The following is a 17,409-nucleotide window of genomic DNA, read 5'->3' on the forward strand; positions in this document are numbered from 1 at the left end:
TCTTTAAAGATCCATGGGGTGCTCTCCATTTCTTCTGCCTCTTTCCTTTCTCACTCTCCCAGTGGTGCCACCACTCTCCTTGTTTTCCCAGCTAAGAGCTGCTGCCTGCAGAGAGGATGCTGAATTCTCCCATAGTCATAAACCCCCATAAAACTCAAACAACAAAGGCACAGAATGGAAAGGCATAGGATGCTTTACTTACTTGCAGCTAATTTATAATTATGCTCAGGCAATCTATCCAAGGGATATAGATTTTGGCTAAAAGTCACCTGTGATGTTTATAAAAGATTGCACTATTTTCTTTTCCAAAATAGCATTATCTATTTTTATTGCAACTAAATATGGATGCCAGGTACTTTACATTATTCATCCTATTCCATGAGCACATGAATTTAGCTTTGTTTAATCTTCAGAGCTAATTCAATTTTTAGTTTATTCAAGTTCTTTTTAGGTGCCTCCCATGCAGCTCTGGAGAGCTGTGTCTGACTCTAGGATCAAGGCCATGACTTCCCAGATTTAGGTAAATCCACTGATTTATTTAACTGAAACTTCTCACTCTCCCTGGCTCATTTGTCTTTCTTTACTTTCCCTTGTAACTGGAAACACCTGCTACAAATATGCCTTTGGCCCTCTAGCTGTTCCAAGAGGGGGGAATTGTGTTTTTTTTAATCTCTAGCAAAGAACCCACCCCTCTTCTAGCCTCTTAAATGCAGTCATTGTTCCAGAACTTGGATTTTGTCCATCTGTCCTTCCCTTAAAAAAAAATTCACCTCTAGTCAGAGTCGGAAGCAAGGTGGTGGAGTATGAAGATTCTGAGCTCACCGCCTCCCAGGGATGCTCCACAACTACACACACAGCAACCGTCTCTGAAGACAACCTGAAGACGAGAAGAAAAGCTTCCCTACAACTCAGGACATAAGGAAAGGGCCACGCTGAGATGGGTAGGAGGGGCCAAGATGCGGTCTAGTCAGAACCCCCACCCTCAGGGCAGTGATCCACAAGTGGGAGGCATATCACTTTCATGGAGAACCCCCTCCCCAACCCTGAGGAGAGAGGGGTCTGAGCTTTTCCTTGGGCTCCCCAGCCCCAGGGGTCCTGCACTGGGAAGATGATCCCCCTCATAACATCTAGCTTTGAAACCCAGAGGGGCTTATGTCCAGGAGAGCTGGAGGGCTGTGGGAAAACTGAGATTTCACTCTTGCAGGGCTTGCACATAAATCTACTCCCTCTGAGTCCCAGCACACAGGTAGCAGCTTGAAAAGAACCTGGGCCACACACAGAGGAGATCACTGACATAAAGACAGGTGCCAGAGGCACAGGGTTCTGCTGGCACTTTCTCTGGAGACGAAAGCACTGGTGGGTCCCAAATTTCTTTCACTCTCTTTCACCTAGCTGGCTCAGGGCTGGCACACGCCATGTCTGTCCCACTTCATCAACCGAGCTAAAGTCGTGTACCCTATCCTGGTGTTCCCTGGGACCCATCTCACTCAACCCACCTGTCCCATCTGGCCCCTCCAAAGGGGCTCTTGTCCCCACTACCTATTACTCAGCCTTAAGAAAGAATGATACCTTGCCATTTGTAATATGTGGATGGACCAGAGGGTAAATACATGCTAAGTGAAGTAAGTGGGACAGAGAGACAAATACTGTATGATTTCACTTACACAGGCACACCTCAGAGTAATTGTGAGCTTGGTTCTAGACCATGGCAATAAAGGGAATACCACAATAAAGTGAGTTACATGTATTTTTTGGTTTCTCAGGGCATATAAAAGTTATGTTTACACTATACTGTGGTCTATTAAGTGCATAAAAGCATTTTGTCTAAAAGAAACCAATATATATACCTTAATTAATTCTTTATTGCTAAAAAATGCTATCATCCAACAATACAGTGTTGCCACAAAATTTCAATTTGCAAAAATTGCAATACCTATGAATTGCGATAAAATGCACTGTGTTTGTATGTGAAATCTAAAAAAAACAGACAATAAAATAAAAACAAACTCATAGATAACAGAGAACAAACTGGTGGTTAGCAAGGGATAGGGTGATGGGGTGTTGGGTGAAACAAGTAAAGAGGATTAAGAAGTATATATTTCTAGTTATAAAAATAAATGTCATGGAGATAATTACAATAATAACTTTGTATGGTGACAGAAGTTACTAGACTTGTAGTGGTGATCAATTCATAATGTATATAAATGTTGAATCACTTATGTTGTACACTTGAAATGAATATAATTTTAACTGTGGTTCAATAAAAAGAATAGAAAGGAAGAAAGTGAAGTTGCTCAGTCATGTCCGACTCTGCGACCACACGGAGTGTAGCCTACCAGGTTCCTCCGTCCATGGGATTTTCAAGGCAAGAATACTGGAGTAGGTTGCCACTTCCTTCTCCAGGAGATCTTCCCGACCCAGGGATTGAACCTGGGTCTCCTGCATTGTAGCAGACGCTTTACCGTCTGAGCCACCAGGCAAATATACAAATAAATTCAATCCTAGTCATACTTTCTTTCTATTATTCTACTGGTTTGTAAATGCACATATCTGTTCCTGACTACTCACTTAGAGTATAACTTTTTCCAAATCCTAAATACTTAGAATCTAAAATTTCCATATCTTTATTGTAAGCTAAAGATTCCTGACAATGTTTTTTAACATCTGTCCTTCAAGATTTCTTTCAACAAAGCACACAATCTGGTGGGAGAGACATATGAACAATGACTCCAGCAAATTGGTGCATGCAGGTCCTCATCAGACCTGTTACTTCCAATTCACCCTCTCACAGATCAGCTTTCAGAGCAGGCTTTCCTTCCCTCCAGGGGCAAGGATCGGTGCTTGTCCCTTTGTCTGTAGCCCTCTGTTCTTGCACCTGTTTGGAATGCTTGCAGCAGGGAGAGTATGTACACTGGCTTGAGGGCAGGAGAAAGTGTGGCCAGATAAAGGACACTGCTTGTGAAAGGGTATGCTGGGGACAGAAAGGGGAGGAGCTTGAGGAAGTAAGCAGGGGGCAGAATTTAGCTGTCCCAGTGTGCTGTGATAACGCCTTGGATGTAAACCTATAGGGAATGAGGGTATAGTGATGATATCTAGTGTGTGTTTTAGCTCATTCTAGTAGCACCCTGGGGGCTGAATTGCAAAAGGGCAACCAAGAGGCAGGGGAGTGGTTAGGAAGGAAGCTTATGCAATGGTTTGGCCAGGCAGAGAGACTGGCCTCCTGGTCTCCAGTGCAGAGAGGACATGATGAGGCTGGAATTAAGGAAACAGCATTAGAGAGAAGAAGGTGGGTGCTGGGGGAATTTCAGAGGAAAAAATTCCAGGTGTGATGACCTGAGGAGAGCAGACTTGTGGAAATTTATGCAAGAGGAGGGCATTTACGGCCCAGAAGAAGGGAACTGGTGATGGCCCTGTACATGGATGAAAGTGAAAGTCGCTTTGTCATGTCCAACTCTGCAACCCCATGGACTATACTGTTCATGGAATTCTCCAGGCCAGAATACTGGGTAAACTTTCCCATCTCCAGGGGATCTTCCCAACCCAGGGATCGAGCCCAGGTCTCCCGCATTGCAGGCGGAGTCTTTACCAGCTGAACCGAATACCGGAGTGGGTAGCCTATCCCTTCTCCAGGGGATCTTCCGAATCCAGGAATTGACCTGGGTCTCCTGCATTGCAGGCAGATTCCTTACCAACTGAGCTCTCAGGGACATGGATAGGCAGCAATTAACGAGGGCCCATTGGAAGGGAAACTCCGAAGCTGCACCCTGTGGAATGTGACTTCCTTGGTGCTGTTCACCAGCCTGATGGGGAACTTGGGAAGGCAGGTGGCAGTGGGGGCCCTGTGCTTGGCTTTCTGGCCTCACTGATCCAGTCCCAGCCTGCAGGTCCTCCACATTTATTTCCCATACACTTTTGGCACACATCTAGCTAATTGCATTACTACTCCTCAGACAGAGCATGCTTTATAATACAATTCTGGGCTTATTCTCTCATTGATAATACCATCAGATCCTTCTCATCTCCCTCCTTTATCTGGAATGACCTCTTTCTGCTCAGTCTCTTTAATGTGGCCCAAACCTCCAGCTCCAGGAAACCCTTACTGATCTCTCCTTTGATTTGTCTCTTACTATATGGTTGAAATGGAGCAGGTGAGCTGGGTTAAAATCTTGGCTTTGACACAACTGGCACATCACTCTGTATTCCTATGCCTCCAAATCCTCTTTTACAGTTAGTTCCTACTCAGGATTCTGGTGATGATATATTGAATTAGTACATATAAACTTAATGTGCTTCCTGTATTTCTCTCTGGGCATAGAGCAGAAGACTGAGAAATACTTACTAATTTGATCTTATGAATATGCTGTTAGGTGAGCCTGGAAGATCCATCTACTATAACCTCTAAACTTTGTCTTCTTCAGGAATGAATTACTAGTCTAAAATTTTTGCTATTTCATGAATAAGGTGGGGATAAACAATATTCTAATTATGACATATAATTTAAGTATAGTAAATAAGAATTATGGAATGCTTAGTATGTACTAGGTATTTCCTCACAGCAACCCTACGAGTGGGTATCGTTAGTATCCCATGTTACCCTTGGACAAACAAGTATTATGGAGTAAAATAACTTATCGAAGTTACAGAGACAGGAAGTAGAATTGAACTTACATTTTTCTGACTCCAGAGATCATGCTGGACTCTGCCTTTGGGTAGATGTTCAACCTATGGGATTCTTTGCTCTAACTGCAGCCTGAACTGGGACCTTGAGCTTTTCAGAGAGGTGGGAGGTATTGAGAGTGGGGAGGGTTTTACAGGTGGGAACCATTACACCAGCAAGGTTGCAAAGTTAAATGAGCTTGGTATACATGGGAGAATGTAGTGGGCACACCTGCAGCTCTGAGGAAGGAATAAATATAGGTAAAGGCCATTCTTCCTCTTGTATTCTGTGCCATGCTTCCTAACACCACTGCCTGTCCATTCATTCCAGCTGAAAATCTGGGACTCGATTTAGGAACTTCTTCCTTTGTCATTTGATAAATTAGTAGTTAAATCCCACTGATTTTGCTCTTATACATCCATCTTAGCCTTCTCCACTATTTACATCTTAGTGCAAGTCTTTGCTTTCTTGCTTGGATTACAAAAGTGTCATTTTTGTTTCCCAGGTTATGGGCTGGATTCATTGTAAAATTTCATGAATGAAGTTTCCAAAAGTCAAATCCAGTTTGCCACTGTCCTTGTTAGAGTCCTTCAGTGGTTCCCTGGTGACTTAGAACCAAATTTAGATATTTTCAGTGACACACAGGGTCTTCCAAAGTCTTACCCTGGGCTCTGTTTGACTACATAAATGACTAACCCTGCTGGTTTCATGTCAGCCTGGTGACTGCCTACTTGTTTTTCAAAAGTGCAGTGACTCTTCTTTGTTGGGGGTGCTGTTCTCCAGCATCATGTGCGGTGTTCGCCTCTCCTTGGGTCTCTTCTGCACATTGTACAGCCTAACTTTGTATTTTCCTACTGTTTCGTTCAACTTTTTAAAAAGTTATAGTTGATGTATAATATTATATAAGCTACAGGAGTACCATATAGTGATTCACAATTTTAAAGGTAGCAGAGACATCACTTTGCCAACAAAAGTCTGCAAATCAAAGCTATGGTTTTTCTGGTAGTCATGTACAGATGTGAAAGATGGACCATAAAGAAGGCTGAGGACTGAAGAATTGATGCTTTTGAACTGTGGTGCTGGAGAAGACTCTTGGACAGCTCGGAGATCAAACCAATCAATCCTAAAGGGAATCAACCCTGAATATTCATTGGGAGGACTGATGCTGAAGCTGAAGCTCTAGTACTTTGGCCATCTGATGTGAAGAGCTGACTCATTGGAAAATACCCTGACACTGGGAAAGACTGCAGGCAAGAAGAGGAGGGGGCGACAGAGGATGAGATGGTTGGTTGGAATCATCGACTCAGCGGACATGAGTGTGAGCAAACTCTGGGAGATGGTGAAGGACAGGGAAGCCTGGTGTGCTGCAGTCCAAGGAATCACGTAGAGTTGGACACAACTAAGCGACTGAACAACAACAGTTATTATAAAGTATCATCTATATTCCTGTGATGTACAATAGCTTTGTAGATTATTTTATACACAGTAGTCTGTGCCTCTTAATCCCCTAATCCTAACTGGCCCCCCTTCCTTTCCTCCCACCACTGGTAACTGCTAGTTTGTTCTCTGTGTCTGTTTCTTTTTTTTTTTTTGTTATATTCACTAGTTTGTTTTATTTTTTAGATTCCACATATAAGTGGTATCATACAGTATCTGTCTTTCTCTGACATATTTACTTAGCATAATACTCTCCAAGTCTATCCATGTTGTTGCAAACTTCAAAATTTCATTCTTTTTCATGGCCAAGCAGTAGTCCCTTGTATAGGTGTACCATATCCTCTTTATCTATTCAGCTGCGGATAGATGCTTAGGTTGCTTCCATATATTAGCATTTGTAAATAATGCTTCTATGAACATTAGGCTACATACATATTTTCAAATTAGTGTTTTTATTTTTTCACACCTGTCAGAATGGCTATCATCAAAAAGACTACAAATAACAAATGTTGGCAAGGATGGAAAGAAAAGGAAACCCGCGTGCACTGTTGGTGGGAATGCGTGTTGGCACAGCCACAGTGGAAACCAGTATGGCGGCTTCTCAGTAAGCTAAAACTAGAGGTATTATAGGATCCACTCCTGGTTACATATCTGAAAAATCAAACATACCACTCAAACTGCTTTTGAATTGTGATACAGAAAGTTCCACAAGACAGCGACTATTATTTGTTCTCCAGAGTAATGCCTGGCATGAGATTGGTGCTCAGTAATTGTTCATTGAATTAAAGAAATAATGGCTGAACAAAGCAAGGAAAAAGATGAAAAGGTCAGATTTTAAAGGGCTTTGAAAGCCAGTCAGGGGAAATTGGGGGCATTTCTCTTTGAAATAAGATGATGTGTGCAAATTGTCTTTGGAAAATTAGTCACAGAGGAGCACTCAGATAGACTCATTCTCATCTTAGTACTTCTGCTCACATTGTTCCCTTCCCTGCGTTGCCATCCCTCTGCATCTCTGCATATTCCGTCCAGTGTATTGTCTTATTGGGAAGGATATTTGAAAGGCTTGCTGGAAAGCCAACAGGATTTTGTACAAAAAGTAAATTATGATTTGCGTATGCCATGTTCCTAAGTCGGCCTGTTCTGTCTGAAAGTGGGGAAATCGTCCTCAAATTCTTATCTAGCAACAAACTCACTATTATACTATCTGGTTGCTAGTTTTGCTATTTTATAATGCAAAAGACAGTCAATAAAAGAAAATAAATTTTAATTAAAACCAGAGAAGGATATGGAATGGCAAGCAATACTTTTTCAGGGAGCAAAATAGAGTGCTGGACTTGACTTAGTCTCAGCTATGCATGTATGTACTCTTTTCAGTTCAGTTCAGTTCATTTCAGTCGCTCAGTCGTGTCCGAAAACAACAGAATGGGAAAGACTAGAGATTTCTTCAAGAAAATTAGAGATACCAAGGGAACATTTCATGCAAAGATGGGCTTGATAAAGAGCAGAAATGGTATGGACCTAACAGAAGCACAAGATATTAAGAAGAGGTGGCAAGAATACACAGAAGAACTGGACAAAAATGATCTTCACGACCCAGATAATCATGATGGTGTGATCACTCACCTAGAGCCAGACATCCTGGACTGTGAAGTCAAGTGGGCCTTAGAAAGCATCACTATGAACAAAGCTAGTGGAGGGGATGGAATTCCAGTTGAGCTATTTCAAATCCTGAAAGATGATGCTGTGAAAGTGCTGCACTCAATATGCCAGCAAATTTGGAAAACTCAGCAGTGGCCACAGGACTAGAAAAGGTCAGTTTTCATTCCAATCCCAAAGAAAGGCAACGCCAAAGAATGCTCAAACTACCGCACAATTGCACTCATCTCACATGCTAGTAAAGTAATGCTCAAAATTCTCCAAGCCAGGCTTCAGCAATACGTGAACCATGAACTTCCAGATGTTCAAGCTGGTTTTAGAAAAGGCAGAGGAACCAGAGATCAAATTCCCAACATCTGCTGGATCATCAAAAAAGCAAGAGAGTTCCAGAAAAACATCTATTTCTGCTTTATTGACTATGCCAAAGCCTTTGACTGTGTGGATCACAATAAACTGTGGAAAATTCTGAAAGAGATGGGAATACCAGACCACCTGACCTGCCTCTTGAGAAACCTATATGCAGGTCAGGAAGCAACAGTTCGAACTGGACATGGAACAACAGACTGGTTCCAAATAGGAAAAGGAGTATGTCAAGGCTGTCTATTGTCACCCTGCTTATTTAACTTATATGCAGAGTACATCATGTACTCTTTTACAATTCATTTATTATGTATGACACACATGCACACACACACAGAAATGTATTGCTCAATATTGGCTCTCCACAAAAAAGGGAGGGGCCCTGAAATGTCATATTTGCTAATTTCTACAATACTAGTACTCCAATCATGACCAATTTTAAGCAACCAGTATGAAGTCACTGAATGTAGATTTGCGAAGAAATGCTAGCCACCCACTCTTGCAAAGCCTGTATTCTCTGGCTGCAACACATGACCTGCCATATATTCTTTGGGGAGAGCTGCATGCCAAGTTCAGTGCTGAGGGGACTGGGAATAAGGGCCCCACCCTTACAGACGTTAGTGGCAATGCGAAGACCAACAGGTAACAATTATGATACATGAGAATTACTAAACCAGAAGTAAATACAAAGTACTGTGGAAACAGGTAGAATACCTAACATAATGATTATAGCTAGGCATTCAGTTCCATAGATCTGCCTGAGAAATGCAGGGAAGGGTTGATGGGGTGCATGGGAGGGCTGCCATTTGATCTGAGACTTGGAAGATAGTTGGGAGCTTGCCAGATGAAATGTTTTCCAGCTGAGAGAAAGTAGCAAGTTCAGAGAACTACAAATAATTCAGTACTGCTGGGATATAAAGTATACATTAGGCGAGCCATAAGCGATGAAGTTAAAGACATATAAAGGAGTCAGGATCACATTTGTTATGCGAAGAGGTTTAAACTCCAGGCTTCAGGGAACTACAAAAAGCATTTTGATAACATATGTGTGTATTAGAGAAACCTCCTGGTGAGCAGTGTGCAGGATGACCGAGGAGATGGTGGACTGGGGGAGGCTTGGTGTCCTGAAATGGAGCAGATGAGAAACGGTAAACCAGGGCAATGGTCGGGTGATGGAGTAGGTCAAACATGAGGGTTTAGGAGCTAGAACCACTAGCATCTGGTTATCACTTGGGGTGGGTAGATAGGACAGAAAAGTACTATAAGGCCTCCTAGATTTGCGGTCTGGGAATCTAAAATAGGAAAGAAGAAAAGTGATATGGATTTATGAAGGAAACAAATGGATTTAGATTTAGTCATATTGGATTTGATGTACTTGCATGATGTCCAAAAACCAGTTAGGTTTTATGGGTCAGATGTCTTTGCAAGAGCTGTGTCCTGGGCTCTCATAGGTGGGAGTTGTAACCTTGGGTGTGGATGTAAGTAGGTGGAGTGACAAAGGTCAGGGCTGGGAAAGAGCAACCACAGTCCAGTTCAGGCTTCCCTCCACAGACAATGCACTTCCATTGTCCCACTTCAATGATACTAGACTATTCTCTCCCTGAACGTGCCCAGCCTTCCCCTATTAACTCCTCTCAGTTGAACTTTCTTCCTTTCTTCTCTGTTCTCCTTATTGCTGCTTTGAGACATTCCACTCATCTTCACAGGCCCAGATCAATGCCATGTACTCCACGGAGCCTTCCTCCACTCTTTCCCAGGTTTTCTCCTCATGGATGCTGTGTCCTCTATTGTAAACCATTAATAGTCTACTCAGGATTATTTGTGCACACGGCCAATAGTGAGCTCCTTGAAGGGGAAGAGTTTGCTTTTAAATGTCCTGGTGGCCTCTATATCTAGGAGTGTTAGGTGCTTTTGGGGTTATGAATGAATATTTCATTAAACTGCAGAGGATATTGAATCTTCCCCAATATTGGACTTCCCTGGTGGCTCAGATGATAAAGAATCTGCCTGATATGCAGGAGACCCAGGTCCAATCCCTGGGTGGGGAAGATCCCCTGGAGAAGGGAACGGCAACTCACTCCAGTATTCTTGCCTGGAGAATTCTATGGACAGAGGAGCCTGGTGGGCTACAGTACACAGGCTTTCAGAGTCAGACATGATTGAGCGACTAACACTTTCACTGTTTTCACTTTTCTTTGAATATAAAAATGATCTACCATAAAATTCAGCTTAATGTTGACCTAGCTTTAACTTTTCACCTTTCACCTTCCCCTAACTCATAACCAAAGTAAAGGAGACTAAGAACATGGTTACAGCCCAGCCTTCATCTGTCTGGAACTTGGACTGTCTGCAACTTGAAGAATTCACAAGAGAATGCATAAAGAAATATAATTTTTTATTTTCAAGGTTAGCTGATTTTAAGAGGCTTTTTGGTATATGGTCAAATTGAGAATTCTGTAGGAGTGCAGGTTTTTCTTTTTTGTAGGCATATAGAAAAATTTATTTTTCTCTACCAGTGAAATTATAACTCAAAGCTGCAAGTATAAAATTGGGAATAAACAATGTGTGTTCATCTAACCAAAGGGCACAAAACATGAAACTGTAGGGCACTTTCACTGAGGCAATTTATGGCAGATGGAGTTTTCCCTTATATAGGATGTGAATTAGAAAATGGAACACTTTTCCTTAATAATAAAAAAATAAGATGGCACACTAGATATCTGTGTGCTAAGTGGCAAAAATTGCACCCCACCATCTTAGAAATCTTTATATTATTAAGAATGTAGTTGGGCCCAGACAAATAAAGCAAATAAGACAATCAAAAATGAAAGATGGACCTGTGAGAATAGTATGAAAACAGGCCCAGTAAACTTGAGAAACCTCTGATTTAGGCCTAATGCTGAAGAGTTTAGTATGATTAATTTGCCTTTTGAGCTTAATCATTGATTAGGCTACCCACACAACTTCAGAGATTTCATGTCTGCAAATGTCAGCCCTATTGCCACTATTACGCCTCTTTGTGTTCTGTTTTTCTTGTTCAGGGTTTCTTCTTTAAAAAGGTAAGAGTTGGAGGGAGGCAGGGGAGAAGAGACACATTTAAGCCCCTTTTCTATCCTAGTTCATCATTTTCCACGAGCACATCCTACTCAGATTGCTCAGTCAGAGTCGGAGTCAGGAGGCTGCCGGGGGTGCGGAGGTCACTGAGATGGACAGGGCTGCGGGAAGGACAGCTGATGGTACAGGTGAGGAGAGACAAAACCATGGGTTTTGTCTGATGCCTCTCATTTGATTCAAGTCACTCCATGAGGCATTGTTAGTTTCATTTTATTAATGAGAAAACTGAAGCTGAGAAAAACTGACTCACAATCTTATCCATTTTTTTTTTTTTACTCTATGCTATCCTTGGGAATATTAATTTCAACATTTTGTGTAAGAGCAGCATGTAAGGTTATGTATCTACGAAGTGAAGCGAAGTGAAGTTGCTCAGTCGTGTCCAACTTTTCACGACCCCATGGACTGTAGCCTGCCAGGCTCCTCTATCCATGGGATTTTCCAGGCAAGAATACTGGCGTGGGTTGCCATTTTCTTCTCCAGGGGCTCTTCCCAATCCAGGGATTGAACCCGGGTCTTCAGTCTGCCTGCAATACAGGAGACCTGGGTTCGATCCCTGGGTCGGGAAGATCTTCTGGAGAAGGAAATGGCAACCCACTCCAGTATTCTTGCCTGGAGAATCCCACGGACAGAGGAGCTTGGCGGGCTACAGCCCATGGGATTGCAAGAGTCTGACATGACTTGGCGACTAAACCACCCACCACCACTTCCACATTGCAGGAGGGTTCTTTACCAGCTGAACCACAAGGGAAGCCCAAGAATACTGGAGTGGGTAGCCTATCCCTTCTCCAGGGGGTCTTCCCTGCCCAGAAGTTGAACCCAGGCCTCCTGCATTGCAGGCAGATTCTTTACCAACTGAGCTATCAGGGAATCAGCAGTATATCAGCTATATATATATATATATATATATTGACTATAATGATATAAAAGAAAATCAAGCAAAAACATGAGAAAAATATTACTAAATGCTAATATACTCTGGTTTTGAGAGGTAGGATACAGGATGCTTTTTTTCTTATGCCTTGTGTTCTATGTTTTCCATAATACGATTGCTTTTCAATCATCAGCAGCAATAACAGCAACAACAGCAACAAATAAAGGGCATGTATTTCTTTAAAAGGAAGACTGCTTTTGTCTCTTGGGTTACCAACACTCCTCTTGGGAAGGTAGAAGGCTGTTAAGAAATTTACAGAAACAAAGACCATTTGGCCTTTTAAAAACGTGTCCAGTCAAACAAAACCCATAATGAAAAATTTGTCACAAACTCTTGGAGTTTCTATTCAGACTATGTTACACAGTTCCCCACTAGCTATACTGTTTTAAAAAAAAGTACATTAGAGTGACTCAACTGAAAATGAAACTGGTAGCCTGATCTATAAAATAGTCTACATATCTCTGTGTCCTATGGAAAGCAAATATTTGAATTGAATGTGTTTATTCACAGTGTTGTCCTTTAGCAAGATACTGCTGTGTCTCCACAATGCCAAAAGATCCAATCAATTCTTCAGCCAGTGATAAAGACATTTTATCTATACAATGTTGAACACTTGAATTGACTGAACAGAGAGAGATCTTTTGGTATTGTGTAGATGGAGCTGAAATGTGACAAATGGGATCCTTTAAACTGTGGCTCCAGCATCAAAACAACCAATTGTAAAACAAAAGATTTAGTCAATCAGGTAATTCTTTTGTCTACACAATTCCAAGCTATTATTTAGAGTAATTTGTTTTATTGACTTGACCAAATATTTAGGTGAATCTGAATAACAGAAAGAAAGAAGATTCTGGCCTGAGTTTTCTGCATCCGAAATATAAGTTAAAAGTAAACAAATCAGCAAACACAAACCTCACACACTTGTCCCTCACATATAAATATTCTTTATATTTCCTCTAAAATGTAGTTCTCCTAAGCTCTACACACTTTAATTACTTGGTTAGAAAGACCTGGTCCAGATAGAATATTTATTAAAATGTAAATTAAACTTGCCCAAAAGAAAAAACATGCAGAGAAAATAGTAGAATCAATCCTGGGGCTAGAGGAGGTGGAGGTTAGAATCTTTTCAAGATTTAAGAAAAGACCCATTTCAGAAGAGGAAAAAGCCAGACCAAAGGGTCATTGATTTTGGACAAAACTGACTGCCCTTCATGGCTCTCATTCCATTCATCGGGAGACACCTCTGTTCTTCTAGATTCAGAACCGCCGAATTGTCCCCTCTTCATCCTTTGTATCTGACATGTTCACATCTCACCTCCTCTTTCTTTGAAACTCCTCTCTGGTTCACACTTTACTTTAAATTCTCCTGAGAGAGAATCTTGCTACAATACTTCATGCCTAAATTACTACCAACAGCTTCAAGAGTGGTCCTTCTTCAAAAGTAGAGGCAGAGTCTCAGCCTCCAACCCTGCCTCGTCCACAGCTGTCAGATTTACTGTCCCCACAACCACTTTCCTCACCACTGCTCCCTGCTCCCCACTCACACTCTTGGTTGCTCCCGCACTGAGTTCAAACTTCTTCCTTTGCCTGATATTTGGGATCCTCCACAGCCCTTTCTCTCATTCTTCTCTCTCTCTTTCTCTCTCACAGATACACATATACACTAGCAATCCAATCTTACTTTCTGCTGTTCCTTCAAAGACTTCATTTTAATCAACCAAATCACTGCTGAGTGTGCTTAGTTGCTCAGTCATGTCTGACTCTTTGCAGCCCTATGGACTTTAAACTGCCAGGCTCCTCTGTCCATGGGGATTGTCCAGGCAAGAACTGGAGTGGGTTGCCGTGCCCTCCTCCAGGGGATCTTCCCAATCCAGGGATTGAACTCAGGACTCTCGCATTATAGGCAGATTCTTTACCATTTGAGCCACCAGGGAACCAAATCACTACATACTATAAAAATTCCCCCATAGTACCCTGTCCTGGTCCCCTCTCCAAATCCATACCATTCTCTTTCCAGCCATATCCTCATGACAACCCTAAATGCTCTGAACACTATTCCAAATGCCCTAATTATTAAAAGTTCGAGAAGTTGCCAAATCCTATACACAGCTGTTCAACCAATGTTCTTTGTTTAAATGGTGCATGTATAGTTTAAAGAATAAATCTTTCCCTTACAGTTGCCAACATATTAACAGGTCCAGAATGAGGCTAATTAAACACTCAGATGAACCAACTTTAGGTGTCCTTCATCAGGTATTTCATTGAACCCTCACACCAATGCTGGTTGCTATTTATCCTCATGCTTAAAGATGAGGACACTGAGGCTCAGAGAGTTCTGCTTACCCAGGGTCATACATCAAGATTATTAGAACTCTAGAATTTTAAAGCCCAAGGTTTTTTGGAGCCTTTGGCTTTTTGTTTTACCACTCGGCCTCTACGAGGACAGCCTATCTGTTAACAGCTTTGAAATATGAGTGTGAACATGTAACACAATTAGCAATTTAAAGCACATTATTAATGCTGATAGGTACTAATGACTGTAATTGAAAGGGAAGACATTAGACCAGACAAACAATTTTTTAGAATTTATAACAAGAATATAAATGAGTCTAATGAATGAATTTACTTCCTGACCTTCTTTGCTACAGACATTAACCCATGTTTAGTCTCTAATTGAGATGTACATATTCTTTACTCTCTTATTGTATTTGTTAATGTTTGCCTTGGCAGATGGCCAACAGACCTCTCTAAGTTTCCCTTAATCAAGTTTTGGGTAATAGATGGCCAAATACACCTTGTATTAGGTAGCACTGCTAGATCCAAAGCAACAGAAATCTAAGAGCTGGCAATAGTATCTCAAGTCTTCCCTTTTATCATCTAGGCACCTTTAATAATAAATGTTATATAAATCAAATGTCATGGTATCATTTAAAATGTTGTATATATTTCTTTTTAGTGATGGTTCATTATTCATTTCATGCATGCCTAAAACACCACTATTTATTAGTAACTTACTTCACTATGTGCCCAACATTCAGTACAATTCTTCATATTTCAGCAAATCCAGAGATTAGGAAGTGATAGTATGAATGATTCATCTGCATACTTTAAAAAGTACACTCAGTTTTCTGTTTATGTACATAGGAAGAACTAAATTCCTACAGGATCAAAAAAAAAAAAAAAAAAAGAAAGAAAATTCAACCTATTTGAATGAGCAAGTCTTGCTGATCACCTGTTCTTTTTCCTATTTAACAAAGAAAGAAAAGGATCTGAAAGCCAAGTTCCTAGATGACTTAGGTGTGTAACTATAGGTAAGTGTGCACATGATATAAAGTATTCCTGCAACTGTCTTACAAACTACACCTACTGAAACACAGTTACACTTCACTCATATAAAACTGCTGTTCAACCCTAACCACCTGACCATTCAGGTGATGTGAAACACAGCTGTGCTAAATAGGAAAAAGACGTGTGAAAAATGCAATCATTCTTTGTCACAAATAAGCCTGGTGTTAGCCTTTTTATCAGAATACTTCCTGAGCAGAGTCCACTGGGAGCCTGTACATGCCAGGACATTCTGTAGGGAGCTGAAGGAGAAAGTGACAGAATCTTTCCCCACTAAGACTGAAGAAGAAACAAAAAAAGAGTCCAGGAACCCCTCTCAGTTTCAGTATTGTTTTGACTCATCTTTTCTCAAACTACCTTGTCAAATATTTTTCAGACAATAGAGTTCTTCAAAATATGCAGCTGCTACCTATAGAAGCCAGAAATGGCCTAAATATATTGATAACATTTCTCAGAGAGGCACACCATTTTAAAGGTAGAATTCTAGGGTTTCGGTTTATATTCCCTTATATTTTAATGGCACACAAACTGGTACCTGCTGGTGTGCTGTCAACACTTCCCATCTATTTTTAGATCCTCGGTTGTTTTGGAGATGGATTTAATATGTAAAGCAGAGGCTTACACCAGTGAAACGTTTGTATGATTGTGTTTTAGTTTTGCCGTCAGCTAAGTAGGGCAAAGTTGATCCTATCTCACAAGGAACTCTCTCCCACATTTCCTCTGTGAACTCGGAGGCTCAGATTTGCTTACCTGCTTCCTTGAAGATACTGTGCTGTTGAAATATCTATTAGAGGTCTTTGAATTCAAATTCTTATTCTGATGGGTTGAGTCATTTTTCCATGTGTTAGAGTTTTCTTTAGGATCTGAAGGAATGGGACTTAAGAAGAGGATCCTAGCTATGAATCCGTAGAGGACAGTGGCTAGGATCATTGGCACAACATAAAAGACACCAAAGTCCATTAGGTAAATAGGTGAGTAGTAATTCCTGGAGATCTTGTAGCCACAGGACACTACAATAGCATCTTTATAGGTGCTAATATTGAGATCCAGCAGGAAGAACCAGAGCATACAGTAAATGGATGTGAAAGCCCAGACAAAGATGATTATCTTTTTGGCTCTGGAAAATGTGCAGAGAAACTGGGCTTTGATGGGGTGACAGATTGCTATGTACCGCTCAATGGTAAAGGCTGTGATTGAGCAAGAGGATGCATTAATGCCCAAGTACTGGAGGTAAGTAATGCAGAGGCATCCAACGTAGCCATAGACCCAGGAACCGTAGATGCTGTCCGTTATGTTGGGGAGGCCTGCGGCCACCAGGACCATGAGATCAGCTACTGCTAGACTCACCAGGTAGCAGTTTGTGGGGGTCCTCATGTGCTTGGTCCTCATGACCACCAGGACTACCATGATGTTGCCCACGATGCCCAGACCACAGATGATGAGCACAAGTAAGATGGTGACCACTTGGTATTCGAGGGCCACCACAGCTCGCGGCTGAAGCTGCGTTTGGTTCAGTTCACTTCCTGTCTCGTTCTCCATCTTTAGTGGCTTGAGGCTTCTCTGGAACACTTCTCAACACATCTTCCTTCCGCTGCCCTGCCTTTACCACACTGGGTCTCTCCCCCTGTGAAGAGTTATAGTCCATATTCATTCACAGTATCACAATCACTTACAGGTAATTCTCATGTTCTCTCACTTCACCTCCCATTTTTCTGCAGTAATAGGGCTCATCTGTACTCCTGAAAACTCCTTTTATTGCAATCTAGTATATGATAGTGGAGAAGGCAATGGCACCCCACTCCAGTACTCTTGCCTGGAAAATCCCATGGACAGAGGAGCCTGGTGGGCTGCCATCCATGGGGTCGCACAGAGTTGGACATGACTGAAGTGACTTAGCAGCAGCAGTACA

The 17,409-nt window shown here is 41.6% G+C and overlaps 1 protein-coding gene across 1 annotated transcript in view; it reads right to left on the reverse strand.

The window, feature by feature from the left end:
- TRHR (thyrotropin releasing hormone receptor) overlaps positions 1-17,039 on the reverse strand; it is a 45,908-nt gene extending 28,869 nt beyond the window's left edge. The window contains exon 1 of the mRNA XM_068984106.1: positions 16,251-17,039. Coding sequence (XP_068840207.1) covers positions 16,251-17,039 — 789 coding nt within the window. The remainder of the gene's footprint in view (positions 1-16,250) is intronic.
- Positions 17,040-17,409: the final 370 nt, after the last annotated feature.

This window comes from Capricornis sumatraensis, chromosome 11 (genome assembly GCF_032405125.1).
Source record: "Capricornis sumatraensis isolate serow.1 chromosome 11, serow.2, whole genome shotgun sequence".
NCBI lineage: Eukaryota > Metazoa > Chordata > Mammalia > Artiodactyla > Bovidae > Capricornis > Capricornis sumatraensis.